Below are 24,197 nucleotides of genomic sequence, written 5' to 3' on the forward strand. Positions count from 1 at the left end.
CACAAGCTGTAAGTATCTACATGAGGAACAAATATTGGGCTCCTCAATCTAGCAGAGAAAGGCATAACATAATCCAATGGCTGGAAGATGAAGCTAGACAAATTTTAGACAGACAGGAAATAACATGTTAATTATTTTATTAGTGATGGTAATTAACCATTGGAACAATTTGCCATGGCTCATGATCAATGTTCCCTCAGATTTTTTACATCCATGTGCGGAATGGATTTTGTTATGTGCACCAATATGGAGGTGATGCTTGGTGGGGATGAGGCCAAGGGGTTTGGAGTGCGAGAGGGAGCTCAGGGCTGGGGCAGAGGGTTGAGGTGGGAGGGGTGAGGGCTCTGGCTGGGGGTGTGGGTCCTGGGGTGGGGTCAGGGATGAGGGGTTTGGGGTGTGGGAGAGGGCTCAGGGCTAGGGCAGAGGGTTGAGGTGGGAGGGGTGAGGGCTCTGGCTGGGGGTGTGGGCTCTGGGGTGAGGTCGGGGATGAGGGGTTTGGGGTGTGGGAGAGGGCTCAGGGCTAGGGCAGAGGGTTGAGGTGGGAGGGGTGAGGGCTCTGGCTGGGGGTGTGGGTCCTGGAGTGGAGTCAGGGATGAGGGGTTTGGGATGTGGGAGTGGGCTCAGGGCTAGGGCAGAGGGTTGAGGTGGGAGGGGTGAGGGCTCTGGCTGGGGGTGCGGGCTCTGGGGTGAGGTCGGGGATGAGGGGTTTGGAGTGCAGGCTGCCCCGGGACTGCAGTGGGGAGAAAGGATCCCCCCCAGCCCTCTCTCACTGCAGTAGCCTGGGGCTGGGGGAGAAGCGCCTCTCCCCACTGTGTGCCAGTGCGGCCCTTGATAGCCTGCTGTGCGGCCGCACAGCTTAGAGGGAGCTTAGGTCATGATGGATTCTCCATCACTGACAATTGTAAAATTAGGATTGGATGTTATACTAAAAGATCTGCTCTAGGAATTATGTTGGGGAAGTTCTATGGCCTGTGTTATATGTGAGGTCTGACTAGATGATCACAATGGTCCCTTCTGACCTTGGAATCTATGGTAATCAGGTGAGTTTTCCAATCACTGGAAGAAGCTGAATGTTCCTCCAATCTTTAAAAAGGTAAAGGAGAGTCTCCAAACTATTGATCTGATGTTTAATGTAGGTAAAATGAGTGTTAATGACAATATTGGTAAGCAACTAGAGTAGAGGAAAACAAAGCATGATTATCCAAGATGGGTTTGTGAAGCACGGGGGCCGTCAAGTTATCTTTAGTCCACTCCCACCCCCCTTTTCCTTTTTCTTTACATAAAATGGATTGGGTGGATCAGAGGAAGAAGATATTGTCAGCCAGATATTCAAAAGAGCAGGGCAAGTCGCTCTGCTTGACTCGTGTATGTTTCACCAAGAGCTGTACAAAACTAAAGATATCAAATCCATACAGGATTGTCAAAGGCTAATATCTGTATTCATTTCAAGTCTTTCTTGGGCTGTCCTGTTTGTCAGTCTTAATTGGCATGTTAAACGGACCACCAGCTGGGCCAGTTAAACAGACTCCTCTGCATATTTGTGTTCTTTGCCAGCATGTAGCATAAAATGCCTAAAACAATTTGTTTGGACACTGGTAATGAATATAAAGTGCACTTGGATCCAGGCTTCATATGGTAAGTTTCAACCATTCAGCGTTTTGTCGCCAATGACAAAGCCCCTGGAAAAGCGAGTTAATAATGAAATCGCCAGTGCAATCTTTAGTGGGTACCACGGTAACATTGTGTATTATGAGGCGAGGTATTTGATTCTAGTGTGTTTGGGCCTATGAATATGGAGTTCTCTGAGGTATTTTGGTGTTTCACTTTTTTAAGCTATCCCAGGGCCCAATTCAGCAAAACACTTAAGTACACGCTTAACAAAGTCCTGCTGACCTCCATGGGATTTAAGCATATGCTTAATACTAAGGACATGCTTAAGTGCTTTGTTGGATTGGAGCCGTAGCAGACCCTCCTGAAAAGAGAGTGATTTTCAATCTAATAAGGTTATCTCCGTGTGAATATTTTAACTACATAAATCAATGTGTACAGCAGTAGCAAATGACTAATGGGATTATTCTTTCTTTCTTTGTTACCAGAATGATGAATTGACTTTGCCTGTTGCTGAAGATTTTCATCTCCTTAATGCATTGCAGATATGTCGAAAGGACACAAGCTGTCAGGGGCTGGCAGTAACCAGCCCCAATCAAGAACATCCCCGTCTCCCTCTGGGTGTATTTCATCAGATTCCCAATCTGCTATTTTGCTCCTCACTGTAGAAAATGTTCAAAAGCTAGAAAAAGAGTATTTGACTGCAAAAGGAGTCCTTGGTAACCAATCTGTGGAGGAGTACGTTAAGCAGAGTAATCTCTGTTTGCTGGAGAGAGAGAGGAGTGGGGAAGTCAGCGGAGAGCATGTCCCAGATAAAAAAGATCCGGAAGGTGCCATCTCCTTCCTTCCAAGAGAGCCGGCTAAAAGGTCCAGGGAAACTCACTTGGAAAAGGCTGAAGAAATGTCACACAAAGGCAGCTTATTGGCAGGTATTTTGGCTGACAGGGGGATTTCTTTTTGTCCTTTTAAAATGTGTTCAGACAAGGAGAACATGATTATCAAACTTGGGCGCCTAAAATGGGTACTCGGGGAGGGCTTTTCAAAGATGCTCAGTGCTGATCTAAATGCTCCCGGTGCAGACAACAGTAAAACTCCCACTGACTTTGGTGGGAGCAGAGTTAGGCCAATGCTGAATGCTTTAGAAAATCCCACCCATGGAAACCTATATCCAGATTAGGAGGGAGGGATAGCTCAGTGATTTGCATATTGGCCTGCTTAAACCCAGGGTTGTGAGTTCAATCCTTGAGGGGGCTGCTTAGGGATCTGGGGCAAAAATTGGTCCTGCTAGTGAAGGCAGGGGGCTGGACTCAATGACCTTTCAAGGTTCCTTCCAGTTCTATGAGATTGGTATATCTCCAATTATTACCTTTATCCAGATTTAAGCACCTCATTTTAGGTATCCAGCTTTGGGAAATGGACCCACAGTTGCTACATAAACAGATGGATATTTTGCAGCAGATATATTAGGTAGAGAAGGGTGTTGATCTTCAATGGCGAGGTCAGAACCCAAATCTGAATTTCAAATACAGACCCTCTGGGAGAGATTTTCAATAGTGCTGCACTCTGGCCTAGATGCTCCCATTGAAGTCGGTGGGAATTTTATCAATGATGGGAACAGAGTTAGGGCAAGGCTGGGTGCAAATCCCATCCTATCCATCCGCGAGGCCAAAACAACACCTTGGAACTTTGAGGGTGCTTGAAATCCAGATGTGAATTTTGTGGCTTATGCCCATCTGGAACTTAACAAGTCATTCTGCTGCATGCAACCACCAGCAAATTAATAAAAGACAATGTCAGGTGATGATATCCTAAAGCTGCTTGATTGCAACTCTTTTGCTTTATATCCAGCCTTTAGCAGTATTTTATTGCTAGTCAGGCAATCCAGCCAATCATACAAAGCAGAAAACTGAGGGAAGAAGAGGTTGTTAAAGTACCTCTTAAGTCACAAAAATCTTGTTTATTTATACTCACTACGGTTTTGCCTCATCACCTGTGTCGCGCTGTTTTCAACACCTTTTATTTCACTGTAGTCCCCAATATTCTGGAGTCACTTAGCTATACATGATTGTCTTTAAAACTGGTAGTAAGAGATACCCAATTCTCCACTCCCTTGTACCAGTGTAAATCAGAAGCCAATCCATTGAAGTCATTGGTGTTCCACTGGTGTAAACCCAGGGAGTAAGTGAAAAACCAGGTCCTGATCTATAAATGCACTAGTTCACATGAAATAATATCTTGTGGTTATGGGATTAAAATTCCAAATTTATTTTGCAATGAGTTGCTCACATGTGATCAATAGCCACACTTCGATTTAATTAAACACACAAAATCTATGTTAAAAGAACACGATTAAGATTGCAATGTCAAGCACTCAAAAGTTAGAAAATGTGGCAAAAATAGTATGTGATTGTATAATTAAAGACTGAGTCATAATACATATGCATAAGGATGCTGAATTAAGGTCTCAGAGGCAACCTTGATTCTGGTATTTTGTAATTTTTGAGAGTTTGATTTTGCAATATTTATAAAGTTCTTTACACACAGGTTTGGGAGAAGGGGTATATAATTTTCTAGATTTTGTTTTTTAAGCAATTGAAAAATATAAATTCAGGACTCACGTTGGTCAATAGCAGGGTTGGAACTTTCAGATCCACTGCATAGAGCTCTTTGATTGGAGCAGAGGAATGGTGAGACTTAGGAACTGTGGGTTCAATTCCAGGCTCTGGAGGGCAGTGTTCTCTCATGGGCCCAGTGTTTTCTTTCTGTTCTGTCTTTCACCTTCAACCTGTCCATGTTCTGTCCTTTCTTGTTCCTGCTCCACCCTGGGCTCCTCATCCCAGTCAATTCTCGACTAGCCAGTCCTAGTCTTTACTCCTCAGGCTGCTCATCCAACCCCCAGTCTCCTTGCCCAGCCAATCCCAGTTTCTCTCCTGCCCCCAGTTCCAGTCTCATTCACTTCTTGTACAAATCTCTCCTTTCCTTCACCCCGGTCCAGCTTTTGTCCCCTCTGCTTTAGAATCAGATGGCTTCCTCCTTCACACTGTGTGAATACCAGCAAGACAGGTCATTGAGCACTCAGAGGAGACAGGCTCCCTGTTCTGAGTTCCAGTGACCACTCATCCTCCCCTCCTAGCCCAGAACAGCTGAGAGTGGCCACTAGAGGGAAGTCTGGGCTGGAGCATGTGTGGGGACTTCACACTAGGAGCTGTGAGAGGCTTGAGCATGCTCAAGGAGGACAAACTTTGGCTTTTAGTTTCTAAAATTGAAGAGGTCTCTACTGAGCATGTAGGAACCATGATTTTCAAAGGCTTTATACCAGCGGTGGCCAAATTTACAGACACATACAACAATCTTAAGACGTTTGAAAGCTGAAACCCCAAGACCACACTCACTGCTGGGCAGAAGCCAGAGGCGACGTGTATGCGAGGCATGTGGGGTCATGTGTGTCGTCATCCCCCTAGATTTTTGCCAGGGTGTGCTGGCCCCACTCCATCACATGATGCTGCAAGGCCCCCTCCCTACACAGCAGGGAGAGGCAGCGGCAAACAGCTGGGCACTGCAGGGACAGTCACTGCTTTTGCAGTTGCCTCTCCCTGCAGAGCTAAAGCTGCAGCATTGTGTCTTCTGGAGATGTAGGGGGGATAGGTGTTTCCCCCTCAACTCTATATTTTCAATGCATGCCTTACCCACTTCCTTAGAATTACAATAGTCATCTCTGCGCAGATACTAGGTTTATTTTCTAAATGCATAAAAGCCATTTAAAGTCTCTCTTCTCCACAATGAAATCAAATATTCTTAGCATGCACTCATGTGAGCCACATCCTTGCAAGTAAATCCCCCACTGGAATAGGTCAAAGATTTGAAACAATGCTGTCAGCTAACTAGAACTGAATGCATGTAGTAACCTCAACAAATGCCATTCTGATGAAGGAAGCTTGGAACTAAAATGTTGGATCACAAACTTTTGAATTGCAATTTAAAATGCAAGAAAGATGATATTCTGTCTATGGCTTCCTTGGCATAGAATGGTACATGGATGGATGGTAGGCAAAAAATCAAATATGGGTTTTGGGAACTCCTCATTTTGGACCCATAAAGCACAGTCAATAATACAAATGTATACAGACTCTTCTCACTACAAAAATTGTCAAAAAAGGGAAATTCCAAATGTAATTTTATCTTCTTTATTCATTGTTCATTAGATTTATTTTTTCTTTTTGAAAAAAATAAAATATTTCTGTGGGGAAAAATCTCAAAAGGAAGGGAAAAAGCAGGAAAAACTGTGAAAGCTGGTAAAATAATCTGTAGCAAAAAAAAGGAGGAATTTTGCCTTATTCTCTTCATGTGCTGGCTGAACAACCTAGAGGTTTCTCAATGTTTTTCCAGTTTTTAACATTGTTCGGTTAAATAATTGTCACAAATAATTCTTGCTCTGTAGATTGTGAGTAATTTGTGGGAGAATTCAAAATTTGAACTGGTGTGGTTAGATCTGATTGAACATGTTGATCACATGGTATGCTATACAGTGATCATGTGGTATGTTTCTGTTCCCTGATTGGATGAGAGTAACTCTAGAAGTGTAAAGGGGCCTAAAAGTGGGTATACATTTGCACCAGATACCCACTTTTAGGCTTCTTCATGCTGCCAGAGCAGCATAAAGGGGTCCCAGCGTGAATGGCCCATGAAGCATGGGCATTAACATGGCATACAGGAAGCTTTGTTTTGATTCTTTCAGCTACCTGTCCAGTTACTATCAGCACTTCTCTCTTGTGCTTTCTTCTCCTCAGGTATCTTCTGCATCTTCCCTTTCTTATCCTCAACCTCCTCCCATCACCTTAGTGTAAAAACCTCTCTCTCTGTCCCCTTGCTGTCCATGTGTCTCTTTCTTCCCCCAATCCCTGATAGTCTCATATCTCTCTTCCAGCTCCTACTCATTTCTGAATGTGTCTATCTTCTTTTCCTCTATCTGAGTTCTTTTGTTTTAGAGCACACATATGCTTGAGATTTTTGCACTGATGCTAGTGTGATGGCCTTGGCCACCATGTTGGTCAACATCAGGAATTGAACCAAGGATCTTTAAAGCAGAGTGTCTACAGCTTGAGCTAAAGAGCCACACTCTCTAGCTGAAAGCTGTAACTGACCCATAGTCTCTGTGGAGTGAGTACAGAGGGGGATGTGTAACACAGAGGGGGATGTGTAACACACAGTGACCAGTGGTTACAGCAGCACCTAGTATAGATGTGCTGCGCATGTGTGAAAAATGGCTTGCATTGATGCAGCTTGCCCTGGTTGCAGGGCCGGCTCTAGGCACCAGTGCTCCAAGCATGTGCTAGGGGCGGCACTCCATCTCCTTTTTTTTTGCTTGCGGCGCAAAAAGCCGGGAGCCGGGAATAAGCGGAGGTGAGCTGCGGTGGTGGGGGGCATGGGGAGGGCCGCTGGAAGTAACCTGGCGGGGGGAAGAGGAACCACTCCCCCCCCAGTTCACCTCCGCTCCACTGCCACCTGCTCGCCCAAGCATGTCGCCGTGCTTCTTCTCCCCCCTCCCTCCCAGGCTTGCTGCGCGAATCAGCTGTTTTGCGGCAAGCCTGGGAGGGAGGGGGGAGAAGCGGAGCAGCGGCGGCGCACTCAGGGGAGCAGGCAGAGCAGAGGTGAGCTGCAGCGGTGGGGGGCATGGTGAGGGCCGCAGGAAGTAACCCGGGGGGGGCAAAGCCTGGGAGGTAGGGGTAGGAGGGGAAATGTGGCGCGGCTGGGGGAGGAGGTGGGGTCAGGGATTTGGGGAAGGAGTTGGAATGGGGCGGGGAAGGGGCGGAGTTGGGGTGGGGTCGAGGGGGTGCGGGAAATTTTTTTGCTTGGGGCGGCAAAAAACTTGGATCCGGCCCTGCCTGGTTGCGAACCAGGGTAAACCACACCAGTGCAAACTACCTCTTACACTGGTGCAGCATGTTTACACTAAGGGTTTGCACTGGTGTAAGAGGTAGTCCCAAGTGCAGACCAGCTCTTAGGGTGTCTGTAGTGCAGATAAAGATGGGCTGGTAGCACAGGGAGGCATATCCAGATCTAGATCACCTAGGTAACAACAGCAGTGCAGATATGGTGGCCCCTGTTTCAGCACAGGATAGCAGCCTGAGTACAAGTCCTCCAGGGACCCTGGGCACATACCTGGGTTGCTTGCCCATACTGAAGCCCATGTCACCATGCCCACACTGCTATTGTAACCCATGCTAGCTAGGTTAAAGCTAGCACAGGCACGTGTACCCATGCTACAATCTCACCTTTTGCTTGCAGTGTAGGCATATTCTTGGACAACATCTATGCTCCAAGCTAGCGTGCTGATTTCTCTGCTCACGTATGCATACACAGTAGCTGTCATCCAACTAGCGTGAGTGTAAGTACCAGTGTAGCTGTGGTAACATGGGTAGCAGAAGCAGAGGCCTGGCTTAGACATGCCATGTACCCATCCAGTTTCAGGTGGTTTGTACTCGGCACAGCTCAGTCATGGCCAGGGGCGGCTCTAGCAATTTCGCCGCCCCAAGTACGGCGGCACGCCGCAGGGGGCGCTGTGGCGGTCGCCAGTCCCTCGGCTCTGGTGGACCTCCCACAGACGTGCCTGCGGAGGGTCCGCTGGTCCCGCCGCTCCGGTGGAGCACCCACAGGCATGCCTGCGGGAGGTCCACCGGAGCCGCCTGCCGCCCTCTCAGCGACAGGCAGAGCGCCCCCCACGGCATGCCGCCCCAAGCGCGCGCTTGGCGTGCTGGGGTCTGGAGCCAGCCCTGGTCATGGCTCGACTGCTGCTACCCATGCTACTGTAGCTACTCTGCTATTTATACTCTCACTAGCTCTCACTGAGCAGCATCAGGAGACACTCACTCTTAGCCTCTCTGTGCTCCTCACAATATCACGTATAACGCCGTTGACAGTCAACTGGCTGTTAGATAAGGCTGTAGAGCAGACTCATTTTCACTCTCTCTAAGTGGTCTTGGTGCCAGTAGATGGGACAGAACAACACACCTAGGAGGTGTGTGGGTTACGCACACTCTCAGTCTCAGCACCACTAACAATTGTTTTCAACTAGAAAGAATTGTGCAATTCTAGGAAGTTTCAGATTAGTGACACACACACACACGCACGCCCCTGAGAGCACACTACCTGTGCAGAAGCACAAGCATGATTAGGTGGAGTGACAAATTCCCAAGAGTCCACTATTTTGATAAGCAGGCAAAATGTGCGGTTCCTGCCAACCTATAGCCAATTTAACTCCCCATATACAAAATTTTACATGGCACTTTGGGAGGCTTGGACAAAAGTTTTCAAAACGTATTGGTTTATACTGTATGCAAGGAATTCACTTGGCATGCTGGCAGTGGTAGTTTAAAAGGCATATTGCTGTAGGTTGGTGTTTGTGTGTGTGTGTATGTATTATTGGAATTTACATAACATTGCTAACTGTGTATACTTGGCATATTGCTAGGTTTGTAGAGTACTTTACATGGCACACTGTCACGGCTTTATCTCTTTAAAAAGTGCTTGGAGCCTTCGGAACAGCATACGGTACAGTCTGCAGAGTATGACATGATACGGGCAGTTATAATCATAACTGAATAGGAAGGCAAAGTAAATTTGCTTGTAAAACTTATCATTTTCTGAAAATTCTGTCCCCAGACTCCAAGGGCTTTTTTTATAACTAATTTTAAAGGCTTTCTTCCCCCTTCTTCCCCATACAATTTATTGTATCATTAAAATACAAAAAGCTTCCAATTAAGGCAGCAACTCTGGCAAAGTGTTGTCTGAAATACAAAATACCAGAACAGCAAGAAAATTCATACTGAAAAGCCCCATTGTTCCAGAGAGCAAAACATATGTTTAAAGAAAACTTTTCTCTCCCCTCCCCTTTAGAATTTCAGGCAGATTCTCTATCAACTCCGCATGCTGGTTCTAAGTCGAAGGAGTCAAAGTAAGGAGAGTATTTGGTAACATTTTTCAGTACAATTCAGTTAGGTTACAGTATATTTGTACAATACCAAGGCTAGTACTGTGAACATCTAACAACTGGAGATGTACAGTATGTCTTCGTCATCTACAATCTGGCAGGATCTGCTGTATCTGTGCTATTAATAATCTGGAAGTTACTTCTAAGTAATTGTTTCATAGCCCGCATCGCTTGCTATATTAAAAAGAACATTGTCAGCTTGTCCAGACATCAATATGATTGTTTGTTTCTTAAAGGAAAATGCATTCTGCACAGCAGCTCTGGATGTTGTGTGTGTATTTATATGATTTTATTTGACAAAATGTTTGTATAGTTTGGGTGAAACAATGGGCCAGATCCTTTGCTGGAGTAAATCAGCACAGCTCTATTGAGCTCAGTGGTTTGAGCGTTGGCCTGCTAAACCCAGGGTTGTGAGTTCAATCCTTGAGAAGGCCACTTAGGGATCTGGGGCAAAAATTGGTCCTGCTAGTGAAGGCAGGGAGCTGGACTCGATGACCTTTTGAGGTCCTTTCCAGTTATAGGAGATTGGTATATCTCCTTTTATTACATGATCTGAGGATCTGGTCCATTTTTTATGCCCGCCTCTATAAATGTTAGACCTATTTAATCTCAGTGAGAGGGAGAAATAACAGGGCTGTTGCAAAAGAAGGTACAATTTTGGCCCAGAATGAATTGGACCAAATTAATCTCTGGTGTACTTGACTTGTCACTAAGGGTGAATGTGGCCCACTGATGTTATTCCTTTAACTATTAATATTTGAGCAATATTTTCCCATAGTAAAAAGATGGGCCCGTACGCCTCAGAGTCTGTGTGTAACACTAGTCAAAATAGCTACAATAGTCTGTTTATAGAAAAAGCTTTTATTGTATTGCTACATGTAGACACAGTGAAATGTCTCCTTCTGGGGTATCAACATAGATTGTAATTTACAACTTGGAAGAACTGAGGCATCATTCATTTCAAAATTCTGAAAAATTGGGAAAACAGTACACTGTGATGGGTTGTGCCCCCCCACACACACACTTCTGGGGAGCCATCTGATGTATTGGGGTACCACTGAGCCCACCTGTTCCACCAGCCTGGGCTCCCTCACCCTGTCCTGCTAAGCCAGGCCCTCAAGCCTCTTCTAACGCACACACCCAGCTGCAGAAAGACACAGACACTGAGATCAGTATTGCATAGGAAGGCTCTCAGCTAAAGAATTGCTCAGCACTCAAATGCACTCCCCCCTCTGGAGAGTAAACCCAAAATTGTATTGTCCTACGCTGCACAGAGAACTGTACAGTGTAAGCTAATTTAAATTCGCCCTCTCCCTCACTGTGGAGAGAGATATGCACAGATTTCCCCCCAGGCCCCAGTTTTGAATTACACAAACTGGGCTTAAAACAAAAACAAGTTTATTAAGTACAAGAGGTAGATCTTAAGTGATTATAAGAGATAGCCAACAGACCAAAGCAGATTACTTTAGTAAATAAACAAAAACCGCAAACTGAGCTTAACACACTAGATAGGTAGGATATAAATTAACAAATTCTCACAAGTTGCTTTGGCTTTCCCAGGTTTTCATACACAGGCTAATGGTCCTTCTAGGTTAGGACCATCATTTTCCACAGTTCAATCCTTGCCCCTCAGGCGTTTCCAGGTGTGTTGTTGCACAGAGAGTGAGGACCCCCTATGATGTCATTTTCCCTCTTTTATATCTTCTTCCCACTTGCTGGGAAGCTCTTTTGCTGTGCCCTGGGTCAAACAGTCTCCTTTCTGTAGTGCTATCTCTGAGAGGTTTCTACTGTACACAGTTCCTGGGGTAATCCTTGTGCTTGTGTGCAGTTCCTCAATAAGCCATTAACATTGTTTGGCCTTTTTACTGTTGTACTTGAAAGGCTGTTTGTGGGTGTTTTCAATCTCACAACACGTTTCAGGAGCTCATACATAGCCTAACTTCACCTATGACGATAACATTTATAATCCAACAAGATACTAATGTCTAGCAGATCAAGACATAAGAAAGGCCATACTGGGTCATACCAAAGGTCCATCTAGCCCAGTATCTGTCTACCAACAGTGGCCAATGCCAGGTACCCCAGAGGGAGTGAACCTAAAGGCAATAATCAAGTGATCTCTCTCCTGCCATCCATCTCCACCCTCTGACAAACAGAGGCTAGGGACACCATTCCTTACCCATCCCGGCTAATAGCCATTAATGGACTTAACCTCCATGAATTTAACTAGTTCTCTTTTAAACCGTGTTATAGTCCTAGCCTTCACAACCTCCTCAGGCAAGGAGTTCCACAGGTTGACTGTGCGCTGTGTGAAGAAGAACTTCCTTTTATTTGTTTTAAACCTGCTGCCCATTAATTTCATTTGGTGGCCCCTAGTTCTTATATTATGGGAATAAGTAAATAACAAGTAAGTAAATAAAAGCCTTTTAGAATGATACCTCGCAAGACATACTTTGTGCAAAACATATCCTAATTACATGATAGTGGGGCGCCAGAGTGTCACATATCCATCCTGGGTAAATTCTTCACTGTGATATGAGGAGAGATTAACTACACAACTCTGAAGAGGACTAATGGGAGATCACAAGAATAAGCAAATGGTCTCTGCAAATGCAAGAAAAATCTTATTGGCAACCTAGAAAGTAGAAAAGCATGGGGGGGGCTTTATTCCTTCCCTGGAGGTGGGTAATTCTGGCTCCTAGGTGAGGTAGGATCTAAGCCAGTGATTAGGGCACTAGCCTGGGACTTAGAAGACTTGGGTGCAATTTCCTGCTCTGCAGCAGACTTTGTGTGACCCTGGGCACATTATTTCATTTTCTGTGCTTCTGTGTCTCCTCTATAAGCTGAGAATGCTAGCATTTCCCTACCTCACAGGGTGTTGTGAGGGCAAAAATGATAAAAGATTGTGAGGCGCTCGGATACTACAGTAATGGGGCCATATAAGTAACTTAGATTGATCATTCCTGTGGGGTTTTCATCAGTTAATATGTAAATTTCAGTGTGTACCGTGCCCAGAATCTTTTAAAATTCTTAACCATAAGACACCTAATATGAAGGCAGTGATGTGTAACAGCCTCGCTGAATCACTAATGCTATGGGGAAAAAATCCACTGGCTTTCTGGGGGTCACATTCAATCAGTCCCTGGTGGCACTTTGCTCAGCCTTGTTTCTCCTATGCAGGAGGATACTCATAAAGGCCTTGAACACCTTTAAATGACCATTTAGCAGGCAAACTAAATTAACTGTCTATCTCACAGGGATGTCAGGTAGAGATGGCTGGACAGGAACTATGTCAGCTCGTCAACACTAGTTCAAAATGATTTCGCCGCTTGCCAGTCAATCATAGGTGAAAAGAAAGTGCAGAATATGACAGGCTAATCCCTCAAACCTCATTGGTTGCTAATCATACTGAGGTCCAAGAGACCCACCTCCTTCTCCTCACCAATACACTCAGCCCCTGTGTCAGACTGTGGCGCACACACAATGCAGAGTGAATGCTACACTGAGAAGTGGAGCTGAGCTGCATGGTTAGAAGATGAAATAAGCAGAGCATCAATCACTCCAAACTGAGGTTCGGCTTGATGAGCACGTGCCAGTCATGCTTAGGTTAGAAATCCCCAGGGAACAGCAGTAATGAAAGTGACAAGGCTGGAGGCTTGCTCTTATACACTGGATCCCCACTAATATTTTTGGGTGCCTGAGGCTGATAGTTGCCCCCATATTTTCATTCATTTTAAAGTGTGGCTTTCTTCTGAAAAATTCTGTGTGAAGACAGATGCCTCTTATGCAACAGATCTGTTCCCTTTGTGAGTCCAAAGTGACTGGTGATTGTGTGTGCCCACCTTGAGACACCTTAAAGGGGTCTGGCTTTCAGAAAGTGCAGCCCCTCCCCCACACACACACACATTGAAAATCAGGGCCCTTTAAGGTGTCTCAAGTTGGAGGCACCCAAAATCCAGCAGTGGCGAAACGGGGTGGCTTGCACAGGTAATAGCCACCCCAAACTTTGCCTTGGCATCCCAGTAGCCACCCCTCCCCGTGCAAAGGCCAAACATTATGCAGAAGTAAGGGTGTCCTGGTATGGTATTGCCATCCTTACATTGCTGCTGCTGGCTGCGGTGCTGCCTTCAGAGCTGGGCAGCTGGAGAGCGGTAGCTGCTGGCTGGGAGCCCAGCTGTGACAGCAGCACCACCAGCAGCAGCAGTGCAGAACTGCAGAAGGCAAGGTGGCATGTGCCCACAAGATGTACAGTGCAGCCCTTCCCCCCCGACCCCCCGAAATTTTCTGTCTAGCCCACCTCAGCCCCGCCACTGAGAAGAGGCTGGCACCGCCCCTGCTGTAATCACTTGTCATTTCTGAAAAATTTGGCTTGTGCATTACTTCAATGAACATTTCTGATGCTTTTTCCGCTCTGGTCACTCGTAGTAATGTAAAAGCCAGTCTGCTGTGGCCTCTTTGCAGAAAGTCTGCTGATGGATCTTCCGCCACTCACAGAAGATGTGAGGTTGAGGATTTAGGGACCCAGACAGAATGGAGTTATTCAGACAAATCCCTGGCATCCATTGAGAATGGTGAGCTCATCAAACAGCAGCACCATATTTAACGTCCAAAACACTCTGCTTTCCAAAGAGTGCACTTTGGAAAAACGAAACCATCGGTTTGCTTTCAAAAATGGCTTTGTGGCATCAGGTATAAAAAATGCACAATTTTATTCAGCATAAACTTTGATGCATTTGAAGCATTTTGACAGGAGGATAAATGTCTCTCATTCCTGATTTGCTAATGTGTGTTGCCCTCCTGTTATTCAGTGCAATGCATCTACACTTGAACAGCTGGTTTTCTGCAGCCAGGTTTGTTTTGCCTTGTATTTTAGTAGGGTTTTATGCAAAGATTGGCTTAGGTAGCAGTGCTCAGATCCACCTCTAGCTTGGCATTAGACATAGGCTAGAGTTCAGATCTGAGGCTAAATCAGAACCAGGGTTACACTTGAGAACTGCTTTTCAGCTGCAGCAGCAGCAGCAGCAGCAGTGCTTTGAGTCATAATGACCCCCTGCATATAAAGTCAAATCCCATAGGTTCAGAGAGCCTATTTGCAATGGGTCAAGGCCCCAGCACTGAGTAGTGCTCCCTGAGAGACCTCACAGGAGTCAGAAGGCAGGCTTGCAACAGAAGAAAGGCCTTAGTGGGAGCTGATCCTGGGGGCAAGTACGTGCTTAGCTAGACTGCTGTCAGTTTCACTGCCTCTGTTGGCTGATGGCTCCCTCATGTGGCCAGTCTGCAGGGGTGTGTGGAAACCCAGACAAAACCAATGAGGACACTTGGGATATGTCTACACTGCAATTAAAAACCTGGGGCTGGCTCGGGCCAGCTGACTCAGGCTCACGGGGCTTGGGCTAAGGGGATGTTTAATTGAAGTGTAGATGTTCCGGCGTGGGCTGGAGCCTGAGCTCTGGGACCCTCCTGCTCACAGGGACCTAGCGTCTAGGCTGCAGCCTGAGCCTGAACATCTACACTGCAATTAAACAGCCCCAGGAGCCCGAGTCTGCTGGCATGGGCCTGCCACGGGTGTCTAATTCCAGTGTAGACGTACCCTACAGCAGACCTCGCATCTAGAAACAGTCTAGTTATGGGGAGCTCCTTTCTGCTCACATTCCCATCCTATCCCCATGACCATTACAAGTCTCTTCAGGCTAATGGGCCCCTTCTCCCTCACTGATAGCTCCTGCTTCATAATGGAGTTGTTGGCTGGGAAAGTTCACTTCGTGTGTGAGTGCCTTAAAATTTCTACCATAATCAGGGTTTTTGCTGCCCCAAGCGGAGGGAAAAAAACAAAACAGCCAAGATTGCGATTGGCGGCAATTCGGAGGCAGGTCCTTCCATCCGAGAGGGACCCGCCGAATTGCCGGGTCCCTCTCAGCAATTCCACGGGCCGTCCCAAGCACCAGCTTGCTGCGCTGGTGCCTGGAGCCGGCCCTGACCATAATGGACTCTCAGTCAGCTGGTTCAAAAATGGCCCCACTGTTGTCTTGCAGAAGGAGGTGGTTTCTCCTGGATGCCTAGGAATAGGATAGGTCTCTGTGATGGTGTAAAATCACCTTTAAGGGCTTGCTTGTCCTCTTACACTAGTGTAACTCCAGTCGTTTCAGTGGAGTTACTCTGGGACGCTGGTGAAAGAGCATAATCAGGCCCTATGTATCTGCCTTTGAGCGGAATGGCCCCCCTCAAAGGAGGACATTCCTTCTTCTGTTGCAGAGCCTGGGGAAAAAATTCAGACTGCATTGGGCCCCAGCTGAGCGAGGTTGTCTGTCATGCCACTGGGAGCGGATGGTGTAGTATTTTCATGGCTATATGACAGAAAATGCATTACCGCCAACCTATCACAGCCCACCTCTGAATCTATTAAATGCTTAGCAGGCAAAACAAAGGACATTAACTTATTAACGGTAGCTTTTGCAAAAGATGTGCCGGTTGTGCTTTGAAAATGTACAGGACCTCAGAACTGGGATTCATAGAATTATTATGCTCATTTCTCATAGTTTATTAATAATTTAAAACCAATCTTGGTGTTATTGATCTATCATTGAATCTGAGATTTATTTCATATCTCTAGTCACAGAAGCAGTAAATTTAATTTCCCTCCTACTTCCTAAGCTTACTTCATAACTAAAACATGATCTTTAAGCTATATCAGTAATCAGAGAGGAGAAGAGGAGCAGAGAAGATGCGGATGGCAAGGACAGTCCTGAGTCCATACCAAGTCAAGGTGAGGAGTGCTAAGGGTCAGATTCCGATACACTTTCTTATGTTATGTCTTACTCCACAAATAGCCACAGTAAAGCCAATGTGATCACAGAGAGAGTAAAATGCTACTGAACAGGAGTAAGTATCAGAATTAGGCTGTAAGGATCAGACCCTCAAAGGCATTTAAGCACCTAACTCCCACTGATTTTCCTGGGATTTAGGTGTCTAAAGTACTCCTGGGAGCATTCTGTTCCAAACAATTAAAAATTCTGTACACAATATTTTAAAATTCTGCAAATTTTATTTGTCAAAATAACACTACATAATCACACCAGTTTCAATTATTTTGGGAATTTATTTCAAAATACCTGTCAGCAAGTTTGTCTGTAACAATACAGACACACACAAAAAATTACCCCAGGAGTAGTGTGTTAAAGAAACCCCTATGACAACCCAGTTCCTGTTTCTCTGTGCCCTTCCCACCTCCCCAGAGCCCAGATGGGGGGTCAGACATGCAAAACCCCTCTCCACAGAGCCCAGCCACACACACACCCCCAGCCAATACACCCAACCCCCTTCTTCCCCCAGAGCCCAGCCCAGTGATTTAAGTGAGGCTCCGGAAATCCAAAAGAACAGGTAGCTACAGCAATATTAACGTGGCCATATGGCATATCCAGTGTATTTATTGTATACATTTAACAACATAAGCAGCAATGTAGTAAGGCCTACCTTCAATAATAAGCCAGGGATAGACACTACCACTTAAGAACAGTCATACTGGGTCAGACCCAGTATCCTGTCTTCTGACAGTGGCCAATGCCAGGTGCCCCAGAAGGAATAAACAGAATAGGTAACCATCAAGTGATCCATGTCGCCCATAGCCAGCTTCTGGCAAACAGAGGTTAGGGACACTTCAGAGCATGGTTTTGCATCCCTGCCCATCCTGGCTAATAGCCATTGATGGACCTATCCTCCATGAACTTATCTAGTTCTTTTTTTAACACTAATATCGCCTTGGCCCTCACAACATCCTCTGGCAAAGAGTTCCACAGGTTGACTGTGTGTTGTGTGAAGAACCTTTTGTTTTAAACCTGCTGCCTAATAATTTCATTTGGTGACCCCTAGTTCTTGTGTTATGAGAAGGAATAAATAACACTTTCTTATTTACTTTCTCCACACCAGTCATGATTTTCTAGACCTCTATCATATCCCCGTTAGTCGTCTCTTTTCCAAGCTGAAAAGTCCCAGTCTTATTCAGCTCTCCTCATATGGAGGCTGTTCCATACCCCTAATTATTTTTCTTGCCCTTTTCTGTACTTTTTCCAATTCCAATATATCTTTCTTGAGATGGGGCAAAAAGTGAGTATTCAAGATGTGGGCTTACCATGGATTTATGTAGAGGCAATATGATATTTCCTGTCTCATTACCTATCCCTTTCCTAATGATTCCCAACATTCTGTTAGCCTTTCTGACTGCCGCTGCACATTGAGTGGATGTTTTCAGAGAACTATCCACAATTACTGCAAGATCTTTTTCTTGAGTGGTAACAACTAATTTAGACCCCATCATTTTATATGTATCCTGTAGCTGAGATTATGTTTTCCAATGTGCATTACTTTGCATTTATCAACATCGAATTTCATGTGCCATTTCGTTGCCCACACACCCAGTTTTGGGACAGTTGGTCACATTTGTCACCTAAAAAGAATGGCTCAGGTTTGGGACTCTCCCTCACCTCCTCAGCCATAAAGACCAATACAAAGAATGCATTTAGTTTCTCCACAATGGCCTTATCTTCCTTGAGTGCTCCATTAGCATCTCAATTGTCCAGTGGCCCCACTGGTTGTTTGGCAAGCTTCCTGCTTCTGATGTACTTAAAAAAAAATTCTGTTACTTTTTGAGTCTTTGGCTGTTCTTCAAATTCTTATTTAGCCTGCCTAATTATATTTTTATACATAACTTGCCCGAGTTTATGCTCTTTTCTATTTTCCTCACTATAATTTAACTTCCACTTTTTTAAGGATGCTTTTTACCTCTGACTGCTTCTTTTACTTTGTTGTTTAGCCACGGTGGCACTTTTTAGGTGCTTTAATTATTTTTTTTAATTCGGGGTATACATTTAAATTGAGCCTCTATGATGGTGTCTTTAACAAGTTTCCATGCAGCTTGCAGGGATTTCACTTTTTGGCGCTGTACCTTTTAATTTCTGCTTAACTAACTTCCTCATTTTTGTGTAGTTCCCCTTTCTGACATTAAATGCTACCGTGGTGAGCTGCTTTGGTGCTTTCCTGTGCATAGGGATGTTACAGTCACTATTACCAAGTGGCTCAGCTAACACTTAACTCTTTGTACGGTGCCTAGCACAATGGGATCCTCGTCCAGGACCGAGGCCCTACTTGCTAAGGTGATGCACATAACGTATGATGAGGCCAAGTTAACACAGAAATGTCAGCTTTTGGGGATGGATTCACCAGCAGGATCCAGCTGCTTTGCATCACCCTAACGCTACAAACTCAGTGTAACCAGCCGATGAAGCTGGGTTTATTATGCTTTGCCTTTCTAGCATGGTGTAAAGCACTGGAGCATACCAGTGAATTTGGATAGCATGGAAAACATTCTGTGAGGTAAGTATAAAAAAACCTGTGAGCTTAGAACTAAAATGTCCAGAAATATAAACTGGTGATTCTTAATAAAATAAACTCTTTAATCATTCTTTGTTCCAGATTAAATTTTTTAAACGCTGATATTTGTTAATCTCTTAGGGCATCAGAAATTTTAATCAATAACACATCAGGAGGTAAAGCATGTGACAGGGTGTTGGATGGGCTAGGGGTTGGGGAGGTCCAGGACTAAAAGCCAGAGGACTCCTAAATTATAAACCCAGCTCAACTGTGCTCTCGCTGTGGGACACTGTTTCATAGATTATTTTTTTAAGGCCAGAAGGGACCACTATGATCATCTAGTGTGACCTCCTGCAAAACACAGGCCACTAAGTGGTTCCTGCATCAAGTCCATAACGTCTGGCTGAGCTGAAACCTGAGAAGGTCAGGTAATGACCAAATTTACCCAAGAGGGAAAACGACAGTAAATTCCCAGACACTGCAGCTTTCCCGGGTAAATAAATTATACAACAGAGAGTCCCTGGTTCGTAGATCGTAGGCAGATGTTCAAAAATAGGTGCCCATGAAACAGGTGTGCCTGCAAAATGGGTGACCACATGCACAAGAACCAGATGCCATATACAAATGTATATCTGTATATAATGAGCTCAGCTTAGGTGCCTATCTTTGAACATTTGGCCCATAATATTGTGTGTCCCGGAGCCCCCCAGACTTAAGTGCCAGACTGAAAAAAGGGAACCTGTGTAGAGGGAAGGAATGTTCTTATTAGCTGATCGACAGGCCATAATGAATTCCTGTAACTCTTCATAGAGGGCAGTTCAGTCTTATTCCTACAGCAGGTGCTTGCATGGCCCACATGACCAGCATATCTGAGCACCTCTCACTCTTTAATGTATTTGTCCTCGCAGCACCCTTGGGAGGTAGGGAAGGACTTTTGAAGATGAGGAACTGAGGCACACACAGACTAAGTGACTTGCCCAAGTTCACACAGGAAGTCTGTGGCAGAGGAGGAAGTTGACCCTAGGTGTCCTGAATCACCCTAACCCCTAGACCATCCTTCCTCTGTAAGTTATGGACAACTGTGACTATGAAGGGATTAGAACCAACCACTTTATGATTTCTGCCCTTTAATTCTAATAAACCTCTTGCTTTCACAAGCAAGTAGGACCCAAACTGCCCCGCCTGCTGACTCTTCCACCTCCAAGGCATGACGCCAGTTTTGATAAGTAACAAAGCAGAAGGACGGGGGGGGGGGGGGGGGGTTAGTACTTTTGCGCCATCCCTATTGGCCTCTGTTTGGAATCGTGTCTTTCCAGCTCTTTAGGAATGCTGGACAAAAGAGTGTGGTCAGGCTGACAGCCAAACTCACTGCCATGGGGCGTTCCAGGGCCTATCATCTAGCAAGATAGTATCAGTGTGACACTTCCTGGGTGTACCAAGGTTGTGACCCGGGGGCCTTGTCTGTCCCTGCCATGGCTCAGCTCGCCAACCCCACTAGCCATGGGCAATGCAATCACACCCCTCCAGGCCTATGCATGCCCTGCTCTCTGCAGGTTAGCGATAGGCACACCCCCAACTCCCGAGCACTCTGAGCGTCTCCCTGGAGTGCCGAGCCCCTGGTCCACTGGACAGACATTTACAGTATTCACAGATTTACTGCTTCCAAATAAGCAGTACACCCCAGCTTATCAGCTCCACCTCAGATCACCACTCTGCTTATCCCACATCCCATAGGCACGTGTATAGTAAAAACCAGGGTGATCTTATTTAACAAAGCATAGCAATTCAAGGGCAGCAAGGAGAAGTACTGGAAACAAAGGATCACGTATCAAATAAAATCATCACACACGATCTAAAACCTAGACTTAATTAACTAGATGCTCTCATGTCTTATAGGGCAAGGCTCAACCAAAGTTCTTCTAGCGTTTTCAGCCAGGCTAGGCTGTGATCGTCCATTCGTGAGTCAAGATCCAGGGTGTCTATTAGCAGCCCCCGATATATCAGAACAATCCATTGTCCTATTTCATAAGCAGGACATGCCCCCTGCAGGTTGTTTTTTTCCTGTATACTCCTTACTTGTAGATTTCCCAATCTCTTAATCAGCGTCTGGCTCAATATGCAAATAGGCCTACATTGTTATGAACACAATACACAATGGCCAGACAGGGAGATAAGCGTCGGTTACCCACTGCCTCAAAAGGACTGTCTGAGACATGTCACTGCCTGGTTACCTGCCTTAAGAACATAACTTTTAGTATAGAAATAGAACTCCCTAAATATTATCTGTATGTACATATTGCAATGATTACGGCAACCAATCATTTATGGCAACCAATTATGAGCAACTGGCTCTCAGTAGAGACCTTACACGCCAAACTTTGGTGAATTAATATGCATCTGACCAACCCAGGGGATCCCTGTAAAACTCTATACACCGTCTGTGTTCTCTAACAGTTGGCACCAACAGGTGCCTGGGTCACAATCCGATTTTATACTAACAAAGCTACGTTATCCATTTTTATGCTTAGGGACATAAATGATCCCCAGTTGGGATTGGGAAGTAACTTCCACCCATGGTACCTAATGATTCATGGTTACCCAAGCAGTGGTGCTGGGGAGTGCAGAAAGCCAGCTAACGAAACTGTAAATGACTGTGTTCAAAAGCAGTGTGAAAAAGCGTGATTCCCGCTCACACCACACAGGTGCAGCACAGCTCCGGGATTCTCAAGAATCGCGAAATAACGCCAGCTCCGTTCCGAGCACCAGTAAACTTTTCACTGTGAAACCTGGGGATGCTGCCTGCAGCATCTGCCATGCCCCTAGTTCCCGAGCCTATGTTACCCAGGTACAAAGTTGGGGATTTTCTCCTTCCCCTGAAGCACCCAATTAAAACATTTTCAGGGCTGGGAAACCAAACTAGATGGATCATCATCCTATTCCAACATGTTTCTATGTGGGACAAGAGTTCTGGCCACACACCACATGGCTCTGGTTAAGGATTAGCCTCATCTAGTTTAGCACAGCCAGTGCACCAACTCGTAACACAAACTCTGCTTTTATGTTTCAGGCGTTGTGGTACTCTTTACTGACATAGGTGAAGAAATTGAGACACAAGAGTCTGAAGAAGGAAGCGAAGAAACTAACCAAACAAAATCCAGAGATGAAGGTAGACTCATCACTGGCAATTTTTAAATCAAGATTGGATCTTTTTCTAAAAGAGAGGCTCTAGTTCAAAAGAAACTATGTTGGGGAAGTTCTATGGCCTGTGTTATACAGGAGGTCGGACTGGCCTGGGAATCTATGAATAATCCTGGTCACTGTAAATTAAAGTGAGGTTTTTAAGGCTGTTGAGTGCCCAACGCCCATTGAACTAGTCTCCTTTGAAAATCCCAGCTTTGTTGCTATAGAGGAGAGCTGGCTAACGCTCCGTAGTAATGGGGGATAAATCACCCTGCCCAGGAATATTGTCCAGGGCAGCAACCAAAGTGAGAGGGGGGTTGGCACCTTGGCAGGAGAGTTCTGACTCATGGGTGGGGATTTGAATGAGGTAGGTGTTACTTTGGGCTTGCCCATTTGATGATGTAACATTTCGCCCTTTCCCTTCTGACCACGCAGTCATCTTTCAGCTTCCCTCAGCTCCCCTCTGTACCTGTCCCACCAGCCTCCGTACTCCCAGGCCTTTCCCACAATACAGCCACCTGGGATGCTCGATGGAATTAAAAGGATAACATGAAATACTTTTAACTAGAAAGTATTAGGAACCTATGGAACTCACTGCTGCAGGAGGCTATTGAGGCAACTAAAGTAGCAAGAGTCAAAATGTATTAGACCTTCCAGGCAGACCTGTCTCTGTGAGAAGCATCAAGAGGCACTGCATCCCTGCACAGCATAGACCACCTCTCCAGTCTGCTTGAGAGGGTCAGCCCACGGACAGCTGCTATCCATTCACAGTCTCAGACTGTGGCTTCCATCTGGGCACTGGATCATGCCACCTCCCCTGATCCTGTCTGAATGTTTGAAGGAGGCAGCCTACCATGCCCTGCCCCAATCTCACCACGAAACACTTAGCAACATGTGGCCTCCCTCCCCAACTTCACCAGTGGTTCCCATATTCCCATCCCATGGGAGGGTGCGGGGGCCCTATTGGAGGGGTAGAAATCTGCAGTCGCCATGAAAGGTGAGAAAAAGCTTGGACTGGGGAGAGGAGAAAACTGAAAAGGAGAATGTGGGGGAGTCAGAGAGTGGACAATACATCTGAGAGAAGGAGGGATGAAAGAAAAACAGTGGGAAGGAAAGACTATGTGGGGAGGGAGGAGGAGGCATAGGGCATGAGGGGAAGAGGGAAAGGAGAATGAAAAGAGAATAAGGGAAAGGAGGGAAAGGTCAGAAGATGGGAAAGACTTGAAAGGGAGGAAATTAATTAGAGGTAAAATTGAGGAGAAAAGAAACAGGCAGCTAGCAAAGCAAACGTAAGAAAGCAAAGAACGAGGCAGATGGGCATAGCAAGTTAATTTTTCTCATTGTTTCATAGAAAGTGTGGCACCAAAATGTTACATAAAGCCAAATAGGAGTATCTTTTTATATCTGTAGATCAGGATGACATCTGTCCCTAGCAGAGCAAGACAGGAGGAAGGCATGGGGTATCAGCCTGCTTCCCTGGGTGGGTTTTCTTGCTTTTGTTCTGTATTGTGCTGATGCTGGTTTCTATATGTAGCTCTGTGGTTGTCAGATAGGAAACACCTGCGTGAATCTAGGCCCTGGGGTTTTGATGTGCAGCCTTTCTTGGTACTTTAACAGAATGTACTTTGACAGTGGCAAACTATTATAGGACAGAATTCCAGACAAACCCATCCCTGCGTAGCCTCTCTTCCACCACCACCATCCCCCAGACTCCATATACTTTAATAACTGAAATATGTTAAAGTCTTCAAAAATGGAAGGCATTGGACTCCAACATTTTATGGAGGAAGCTCTGTAGAAACCTTGCTTAATTTTTTCCTCTCTCTCACCACAGAGTCCCCACTTTTGCTTGGTTGGAATTTATGTATATAGGATTAACATCTGCAATTGCACAGCTAGGTTGCAAATTACACAGGCTATCAATCTTTATGCTTCAGGGTATATGATGATTAGTTTCTCCCATGCTATCGTATGGTATTGTATGATTGACCAGGTGCATAAAGGAGAAGGAATGGGTTTGCCTTCACCAGGAGTATCAGTTCTATGTCACTATCAGAGG

General features: G+C 45.5%; 1 protein-coding gene across 5 annotated transcripts in view; it reads left to right on the top strand.

Annotated features, from left to right (window-relative positions):
• The first annotated feature begins 1,019 nt into the window (after positions 1-1,019).
• ERICH6B (glutamate rich 6B) overlaps positions 1,020-24,197 on the top strand; it is a 50,639-nt gene continuing 27,461 nt past the window's right edge. Inside the window, exons 1-6 of one of the 5 annotated variants that reach the window (XM_039497120.1) lie at positions 1,020-1,093; positions 2,097-2,537; positions 9,502-9,559; positions 14,021-14,166; positions 16,278-16,358; positions 22,026-22,124. In XM_039497120.1, coding sequence (XP_039353054.1) covers positions 2,156-2,537; positions 9,502-9,559; positions 14,021-14,166; positions 16,278-16,358; positions 22,026-22,124 — 766 coding nt within the window. In that variant the 5' untranslated portion in view covers positions 1,020-1,093; positions 2,097-2,155. The other 4 variants (XM_039497123.1, XM_039497124.1, XM_039497122.1 and 1 more) reach the window with 4 other exon arrangements.

Source organism: Mauremys reevesii, linkage group 1, assembly GCF_016161935.1.
Source record: "Mauremys reevesii isolate NIE-2019 linkage group 1, ASM1616193v1, whole genome shotgun sequence".
Taxonomy (NCBI): domain Eukaryota; kingdom Metazoa; phylum Chordata; order Testudines; family Geoemydidae; genus Mauremys; species Mauremys reevesii.